We start from the raw sequence: 9,436 nt of genomic DNA, 5'->3' as shown, positions 1-9,436 counted from the left end.
TGCAAAATACACATTAAAAAACAATACATTAATATTAAAGTTTTATGACGTAAATGGTAATCTAATATTCATTATGTAACGACAAATACCACCAGAAAAATAAACGGTAAAATTATAACGGTCATATACATGGGGGAAAATTCGAGGTGCACAACATTTTAATGTTAAAAGACAAAGGATGAAGAGTGTAAATAATATAATTTCAATTATTTTTTTCATAGCATTTTTAATATGAGGGTGTTTCTTTTCACATTTCGAAAAGTTGATTAAAAAATACATAGACAGTGCACTAGAAAATTGAACAATGGGGAAAGATAAACTCTATGTAATTTCTTGTATATGAACCGAAACACAATTAGTAGTACCTTGAATAAACGTTGTACACATCATTCGTGTGCGTTAGAAGTACTCTGAGTTATGAGATTCGGACACTCTCTTATCCATGTCGAAGAGACGTATCAAACACTAACATTTTATATAATATTCATAGAACATGTATTAGTGAAATGTCAAATTCAAAAAATATTTATTAGATTTATGATAATTTTAGTACGGGTCTAACATAATTTTAAAAAAATAAAAAACTTAAATTTATTATATAAAATTTTATTATGATTATAAAATAAAAAATAAATCATTTTAAACCAGTCATAAAAAATATATTTTTACTAAAAAAATAGTATATTTTAATCTTTATTGTCAATTTATATAATTTATAATTATATAATATATAGATTTGTATCATCTTATCCTACATTTTAGATATTATGCATATATTCATGCTATATATAGATTTATGTTAGATTTGTGTTCGTGCTACATAGACGGTAAGATTAATTTAACAACCTGACTTATAAAAGAAAATATATTATTTGATAATTTCTTTTGCTATAATTTTTTAATTGAATAATTTTATTTTTTAGTAAATAAAAATATAATTTATTTATTTAATAAAATAAGTAATTGAATATTTTTTCTTTATTTCAAAATAATTAAAAATAAATAAATAATGGTTATATAATTTTTTAATACTATTCAAACATATATAAAATGTATATATCAATAGGCATTTTAAATTATACTATTTTTTATGTTTTAATTAATTATTCATAAAAATAATGAAATGATATATTTTTTAATATAATAAAATGTATACATGTTTTTTTTTTCTAGTTTTTTAGAAATGAGATTACTTATGAACTCTGAATATTTTTTTAAAGAAAAAAACTCACAGTTATTTCAGTTTCTTCACCGACAAACACATAATTCACAACTGTTCTGGTGAATCAGAAGATGTGATTCACGGCTGCGGAAACAAATTTGATTTTTGACTAATTTCGATCATATCCTCCTTCCACATGTGTTTCGACATTTCTAGCTTAAAAAGTTAATGTCTTAAGGAAATTTTTACTCCCAAAAATTTGATTTGTAATACTACTACTAAGAATTAAGAATTCTAACTCAACTTTGCATTCACCTATAAAATTATAAACCATAATTTAAATCAAATGCTAGTTAGATTTACCTTTGCCTGTTATCGGAGTGGGGACAAACCACAATAAGGACTATTCACATTCAGAGATTCTGAAAGTTATGTGAACCATGAATTGATAATTATGTACATACACGGGTAATTTGGGAGAATACAATGCATAATTCCAACTTATAAAAGACAGCTGGATCATTTTAACTTCTATCGAAAATATATACTGAAATATGAATTTCTAATCTGGCTTAATTTAGCTACTAATCTAGTCATTCTGTTTACCAGTTGGAAATGAAGACTGACCATCCTTCTTATCCTTGCTAGCAGGAGGTCCACCACCGTTCCGTTGGACAGCAAATCCTTGTGAGTCCGGGGGCATAGCAGATGGAGTCATTTCTTCTTCGATTGGAAGAGTTCGTTTTGAGCCTTCTAAGGCAACCCCAAGAAGAATGTTCTCTTCCAATGAAGGTCTAACTGATGACGAAGAGACAGAAGATTTCTCTTCATCTTGCTTTGACTGTGAAGAAGTAGCAGAAGTGGTCTCATGGGTTGCAACAGGTGAGGTTTCAGGCACAGCACTTTGAGCCAGGTTTCTAGATACGGGAACTGTACTTCCCTTTCGTTCATCTACTGCATTTTCCCTTTTAGCCTGTGATTCAGAAAATGACTTGGATTTATCCCTAGAGTTGTTTACATCGGTTGAAGGGGTAGATGTTGATCCAAAATTCTCGTCTACTTTGGAGTCACTTGCCATGGTTTCATCAATCTTGGAATCTTTTTCCTCGTTTGTGCGAGTTGCACGGGTTGAGGGTTTAACTTTATCTTCACCATTAACTTTATATGGTGGTTCTATCAGTAGGAATGGGCGATTTGCAGCTCTAGATCGAGTGAAAATTGTGTCTCCAAAAGGTATATTTTCCGAGTCAGTGTCACTATATATTTTCTGAACTGTGCGGATGGGAGTGGCTAGTCTGGCTCGATGATGACTGACAACTCTGAGTAGATCCAAAAGTATTGCCTCCTATTTTTACATATAAAAAATGTTACAAAAAAAAAATATTATGATCATAAAGAATAATGACGATTTAGAAAAAAGTTTTCACCATAAACATGACATCATTTTACCTTAACACAGAGGTACTCTTCAAAATGAGAAGTTTTCACAAAGCAAGATATTAATATCTGCAAGAGAACCTATAGTAAGAGAATGTACGCCAGCAGAAAACATGAAATTTTGCAAACTAAAAACTACTTGTGTCATGCAAACAAATTAATAAAACGGACACAAACCATAAGAGACTGATTTTCAGGATTAACATTCTCCAAAAAGACCCTTCTATGCAATTTTTGCTGTTCTACTTGAGGATTTTTGGACAAAACCTTGCGCATATCAGCTACAATATTCTGCGTGAAGTAAAGGGTACATAGATAGCATAAGCTTTCACATTAAAAAATGCATATCAGAGTCAGATCAAATAATGCTCACATTAATTTTGTTAACGTCCAAGTGACTGATAGCAATGTAACTCTTGATACGCCAATGAGATTTTTGAGTCAGATTTCTCACAACATTTACAGTAAACTTGTGGTTAGGAATATGAACTGCCTCGCGGTCATCGCCTCTAACAATGGTTGGTGACCACCACCCTACATGCTAGAGAATAAACAATTTTGAATAAAACATAATTGAAGTTGCACAACTTAGCATGGTAATAATTCTTCTATTGTCGAATGATTGTGGAGATAAATAAAAAAGAAAAAAACATATTCAATGGACCACCATGATACTTCATGATCCTTCTTACACTTTTAAAATTTCATTCTGATTAGGTTAGATATACAAACCTCAACTGTGCCAGAAACCTCGTATCCTTCAATTTTTGTTTGAATCCACTCATTCACAATAAATGGCCGAGTTGCATGGATCATTATGCTTGACAAAAAGTTTGTAAATATCTGGATTAAATCACAAACATGTGAACTTAGAATGAAAATAGCAAACAAGAGTATTAAATAATTATTTTTTATATACAAAATACTGATTGAAAATGACTACTAACTATACCCCTAGAAGACTTACTCTTGCAGAATTTGATCAAGTTGATATAGCTATGGATTCACAACATACAGTGAACAAAAAACTATCCAGTACAAACCATAATGGGCGTCAATATAAAAGAAACAGTGTTGTACCTCACGACCTGCTAGAGTGAGCAATACAGTGCCCAAACCACCGGCAGTTAACCACTTCTGTGTGGAGAAACCTAAAAGCTCCATGAACAACGACACGGCAGCAACCCAAACAGCACTATATACCGCCTTCCCAGCAAAATCAAATCCCACCTGTCAGTCAAATTTTTCCTAAATGAGAAGTTGATTAAGATTAATTCTATATTTCCTTATATACATTTGAGTATATGTTCTAAATTTTTATTTTTATTTTAAAGAAAACTAAGGCTTCGTTCAAATGTTCTAACAACAAACACTAGTACATCGTGTTATTGATCTAAAAATTAAAAAATGACAAGAACAAACAATAGTAATATGTAATAGAAACATACATTTCTTGCACCAGTGGAGTCATTTGCCTCTAGAAAGAATTTTTGTGCTTGTTGAATTAAACTGAAAAAAAAAAATTATGATATAACCACTGTGCAGGATCCAAAACACTTAATAATAAAAATAAAAAAAAGTAATAGAATCACTATGTATTTATGTCTAGTACAAGCAGAAAAATCATAACAAATTATATCAATACCTTGATAAACAGTACGCAAATGAAATCACGGTTGACAAAGATCTCACAAAATTCAGAAGCCGCTGCTTCACAACCTGGCTGGACTTAGATGGTAGGACTACTGGATCTAATGCCCTGAAACAAATAATTATATGATAACTTCTTGGGAGATGTACTGGTCAGTTAAGCGTGTTTTTCTTAAATCGGATGTGAAACCGTTTCCAGATTATTATGTGTTAAATTTCTGAAGTAGTTTGTTAAATGGCGGATACTCCCAGTTTGGGCTTAGGCTTATGTTAGGGTTATGTGCGACAAACTCTGGTTCAATCCCAAAACTCTTATATAAAATTTTCTACTGTAAGTGTTCAAACCTGCATATGAGCATTGCCCCAGTCCATAACAACAATGGCTGAAAGTAGGATGTCATAGCATACCGCGAACTACTTTTCTTCCAAGTGCTGTCAGTCCTCTGAAAATATATTTTTTTCATAATCAGAAAAGGTATTATTCATATTAATCAATCAGATCTGGGATAAATGAATAATTAAAAAATTAAAGGTAACTTACTTGAAGGAACAAAACCCTGCTGATTCGAAGGAGTGGCTCAAGACCGCAAACAGCAAAGGCAATGATACCAAGGGCTGGGATCAATCGAAGCAAAACAGGATTTCCTTGTAAAGCATCATATGACCTGAATAAATATCTAAAAATAAATCATGTTTCCATAGAGTAATGTATTAAATAAAAGATTAAGAGAGAGAACCAACAAGAATAGTAGAAAATCAGAACCGGTTAATCGTGATCCTTCAGATATACAAATTACAAATATCATAACATCTTCTTTCAGATTTCTTTACACGTTCATATACATATACAAATCAATATGAGTCTAGGTAGGTCCACAGTCAATGTCAATTTATATGTATGTTCACCCCTAAAAGATAAAATAGAAACAGATCACTTGACAGGTTGACATACTCCAGAACATGACAAAAAGCTAAATAAATAGAGACAAAAAATCAGACAGGACAGGAGGGTTGTTTAACCACCATGCACCTGTATTAGGCACTAGAAGACTGAAAACAAACAGATGGTTTAAACTAGAGTGAAAAAAAAATGAGCAAGTAATAAAAGAACCTATAATGATTTACCTGTGATATATAAATATGAAGAGTGCTAGGAACACACTTTCCAACATATTATTCAGGATACAGTCTCCCTGAGACTCTCATTAGTTGAAATTTATTAGAAAGTACAAAATCATCAAAGAGGTTCACTAAATAAAATTTGGGACCAAATTTCAACCAATAGAGAAGAGTGTGTTGTTAGAATTTATCTGATTATACACTTCTGAATCATAACTACAAACTTATTCATTAACCTGGAATTTATTATAATAAACATTCATAAGCATAATTGTATATACATGTGACACTACTCTAGCAAAACATAAAGGTAAGTTAACATAAATTTTACAACAAAAAGCAAAAGATAAGAAAAGTAAGAGACCATATACAGGTATGAGCATACATATCCACTAAATTGGGGAACCTTTCTAGATTAACAAAGAGAGAAGCCAACCTTGTTAAAATAACACCGGCAGATTTCATGAGAGGAGTTTCACTCCCTCCACCTGGTATTAAGACAGACCGACATATGAAAACTTTACATTTGGAAGGCACGTGCCTTATTGGGGCATGTAGTCTACTTAAAAGATGGAGAGCCGAAGAGTCTTGTTTCTGTTATTTCCAAAAGAAATATCTCCAGAGGTTTAGATAAAATCAAAACAATCAATATTAACACATATAAAAGAAAAAAAAAAATTCATGTATACAAAGAGTAGGGATGCTATGCTTGAGACCAAATTTTGGCCAATGACCCACCCAACGAGTCTCGAGTCTCAGCTAATTGGGCTGGCATTGGGTTCTAAAACTTAAACCTGGTATATCTTTTGTCACTCTTTACAAGTGATTTATTACATATTTAAATGTCATCGAAAGGAAATCCAAAACAAAATCAATCAAGTTTATTTCTAGAATGTGGGAACCTAATCAGCTATACAAACGAGTGGTGTGAAAATGGTGGCTCATCTCTGGCCAATGGGTTAAGATGTAAAAGATGTGGACTCAGTCAGGCTTGACTTTATAAAGTACCATGATTCTTTTAGACCTGGTCCAATCCAATGCTTAAGACTGGCCCAACCTAATCCCATATGGACTGCAGACTACATGGATCAGGCCAAAAGGGGCGCAGATCAGTTTTGGCTCCACCTGTTAATCTTTTCGGGTTTAGGCTATTTTGACACCTGTACTAAAACAGACTAAGTTGGCCAAGCTTATAGACTTGATGTCTTATGCAAAAGAAGATAAGTATATAAATGGCTTAGCTCTGCATAATATCAAACAAAATGTGCACATTTTGCCTAAATTCCAAAAATTTGATCAAATCAGAATATTATTAAAAAATAACTGTCTCATGTGCAACCCAAGTTAGGAAACATCAAACATAAACGAAAGAGAAAAGGTAAAAGAGACTATGCATGAATACCAAGCTCCAGGGTGAAACATTTATGGTGACCAAATGTAATCGACCAACCATCCTTCGGTTCTGTCAAATGATGAAATAAAATTCAGCATTTCTTTGATTTGAATAGAAAACTGTAGGGAATTATCTAAATATCAGCTTACATGAGGATGAAAACTACAGAATCCAATATTACTGTTGAGCCCAACGTCTAGAGACAATTGAGTTGAGCCTGGGCAGAGCATCTTGAAATTGTCTTACAAGTTAATGTAATCAGTTCAAAGTTGAAAACCTTCCTTACCAATGCTTCAGTTTCTCAAAAATGAAATAACCAAAATACAAAATTTCTAAAAGTAGATGGAAAATAAATTCTGCAAGAAAACAAACAATAACATTAGCAAAAAGAAAAGAAAAAATCAACAAATCAGTGCAATCTTTATCTTAGACAAATCCTCAGCAACTGAACTAATCGCAGTCCTATCCTATGAATTGAGATAAATTTAACTTTAAAAAAACAATACAAATGAAAAAAGAAATAGAAAAGCAAGAAACAAAACCCTAGATTTTCGCCTCAAAATTATAACAAGATAACCGTGTGAGTTCTTAACCGCCACTTAATTCAGGAACCTTCGACAGGGATAAACAGTACACAATTGAGTAAAAGTTGAGATCTACGAACCTGAATGATGTTACAGAAAACAATCCAGGGTTCCTGGAAGAAAAGAGAATTTGACGAAAGAAGAAACGCAAGCAGTTATGAGAAACATTAGGATATAATCCTCCTGAATGAAGGAAGAAGAAAATTGTGAGGATTGGTGAAAGTTCTAAGTATTTGAAGGATGACGTCTGGAAAAGCCAAACTCAGTTGCTGGTAATAATGCCGCAATTAACCTGGTTGGTGGTCCAATCAAAATGCAGAGTTTGAGATTTATGAATGCTTGTAACCCGGGAATTATAGATTATTGTGGATTTATGTGGCGCCTGGATGGTGACTCTTATATCCAAATAGTAATAACTTAGACGGAATGTATCTATGTATATTTTTATTATTATTTTATTCTTCAAAAATATCCAAGTAATCAACCTAATTTATTTTTTTATTCATCACAAAATAAAATAATTGTTTAATTTTTGTATGCTTACTATTGTTTTAATTAAACATTCAAAATTTAAGTTATAAATTCAACTGTTATTTGGTAGTACTTCTTAGTTGTTATTGTTATAGTTCAACTTTAGATTTTATCATTTTGTTTATCTCAAATAATTGAGGTTAATTTTGCTATAGATTTTTTGTTCTATCATGGGTATTTTGGACTACTGAACTATTATTACGAAATATTGACTAATTTTAAAGGCTGTTTTTTTTAGAAAACTATCATAGAGATTAGTTTACGTAAAAAAAAAACATTTAGTAGATATTTTTTAGACTTAATTTTGCTCATTATATTTTACAAAATTTGTATTATTTTTTTCTTAGTCTTTAAGATGGTTTTGATTTTTTAGTTTTATTTATTTATAAATTTGTTTAATTTTGTTAAATTTTATGTTTTTAAAAATATATTTATTAATAATAAGTTCATACAACTTAAAATTTAAGGGGTTAAAGTTGTGAAAAATAAAATAAAATTATGAATTGTGAAAAAAGTTATAAACCTAAATTATAAAATTTATAAAACATAAGGACTAAAATTACAATTAAAATTGTTTATTATTAGTGAAAGTACATGTGCATTTGTATCTACTAATTTCTTATAATAACAAAAATTAAATAATTATTATTTTTTAAATAAATATTTATAAAATAAATTAATTTTATAATACGTACATTTTTATTACAGGTAATTAACTGGTTTTAAAGAAATTTAAAATTTTAAAAATAGATAATATAATGAGATATATTGATGAGGATAAAATCAATAATGAAATATGTACAGTGATTAAAGAATCTTATTTAAGAGTTTCAATATATATTATTGACTTTTAAGCTACTATTCACTCTTTAGATCAACTATTTAATAAGACTACATATAATTTAAAATTATGTTATTTTTAAATAATATTTTATTTATTAAGCTGGTGTGATGAATGTGAAATTAAATGAGAATTGTGTTAACCATTTTAAAAAAAATATATATGATAAGTTGATTAACTATCAAAATTCAAATTTTATAAAAATTGAAGTCAAACTTAAAAAAAATCATAGAAAAATAAAATAACACATGCAATATTTAGCAGGCGAAAACAATAATATGTAATTTATTAATAAGCAATAAGTTAATGGAATAATTATATTAAAATGTCTATTTTGTTTTAAATCATATAAAAAGTTGAATAGTAAAGAGTAAAAGTAAAAGGTTAATATTCTCAAGAGTCCATAAAGATTTTCAAGGAGAAAATATAAAAGAATTTTTTTTATAAATTAAAATTAATTTGTAAAGTTTTTTTAATATATTACTCGAGGTTGTATTAATCAAATAACGCATTTCCAAATACAATAAGAGTTGAAGTAATCTAAAGTTTTTAAATAATTCAATTATAAATGGAATAAAAATCAACTTGTCTGAGTAGATAATTCAAATATACATTCTTATTTTAAATAAAATATATTCTGAGTGGATAATTTGGATCTTAATCGTATGGTCTAGAAGGTGTCCCTATACACTGAGAATGACATGAGGATAAATGTGTTT

At 29.9% G+C, this 9,436-nt stretch overlaps 1 protein-coding gene across 2 annotated transcripts; it reads right to left on the bottom strand.

The window, feature by feature from the left end:
• Positions 1-1,582: 1,582 nt before the first annotated feature.
• On the bottom strand, positions 1,583-7,722 carry LOC137820304 (mechanosensitive ion channel protein 2, chloroplastic-like). 2 transcript variants are annotated; one of them, XM_068624299.1, is made up of 14 exons: positions 7,426-7,722; positions 6,911-7,117; positions 6,771-6,830; positions 5,805-5,962; positions 4,791-4,926; positions 4,595-4,692; positions 4,245-4,358; positions 4,048-4,108; positions 3,680-3,829; positions 3,332-3,442; positions 2,973-3,140; positions 2,777-2,890; positions 2,612-2,668; positions 1,583-2,507 (listed from the first exon to the last, which is right to left on the bottom strand). In XM_068624299.1, the coding sequence occupies exons 2-14, from the start codon at positions 6,989-6,991 to the stop codon at positions 1,752-1,754; spliced, it is 2,064 nt and encodes a 687-aa protein (XP_068480400.1). In that variant the 5' UTR covers positions 6,992-7,117; positions 7,426-7,722; the 3' UTR covers positions 1,583-1,751. The 2 variants fall into 2 exon arrangements, with proteins under 2 accessions (XP_068480400.1, XP_068480401.1); XM_068624300.1 differs by having other exon boundaries at positions 4,791-4,914; positions 7,426-7,712.
• Between the last annotated feature and the right edge of the window lie 1,714 nt (positions 7,723-9,436).

Source organism: Phaseolus vulgaris, chromosome 9 (genome assembly GCF_000499845.2).
Source record: "Phaseolus vulgaris cultivar G19833 chromosome 9, P. vulgaris v2.0, whole genome shotgun sequence".
Lineage (NCBI taxonomy): Eukaryota > Viridiplantae > Streptophyta > Magnoliopsida > Fabales > Fabaceae > Phaseolus > Phaseolus vulgaris.
Note: the sequence above shows the minus strand (reverse complement) of the source record. Positions and strands in the feature narration are given on the sequence as shown.

Excerpts from the sequence above, each read along its gene's own strand:
- LOC137820304 (XM_068624299.1), bottom strand. The coding sequence starts at position 6,991 with ATGCTCTGCCCAGGCTCAACTCAATTGTCTCTAGACGTTGGGCTCAAC. Across the intron at positions 4,927-5,804 it reads GCCGGTGTTATTTTAACAAG|ATATTTATTCAGGTCATATG; the intron begins GTTGGCTTCTCT and ends ATTTATTTTTAG. Across the intron at positions 4,109-4,244 it reads TTTGCGTACTGTTTATCAAG|TTTAATTCAACAAGCACAAA; the intron begins GTATTGATATAA and ends TTTTTTTTTCAG.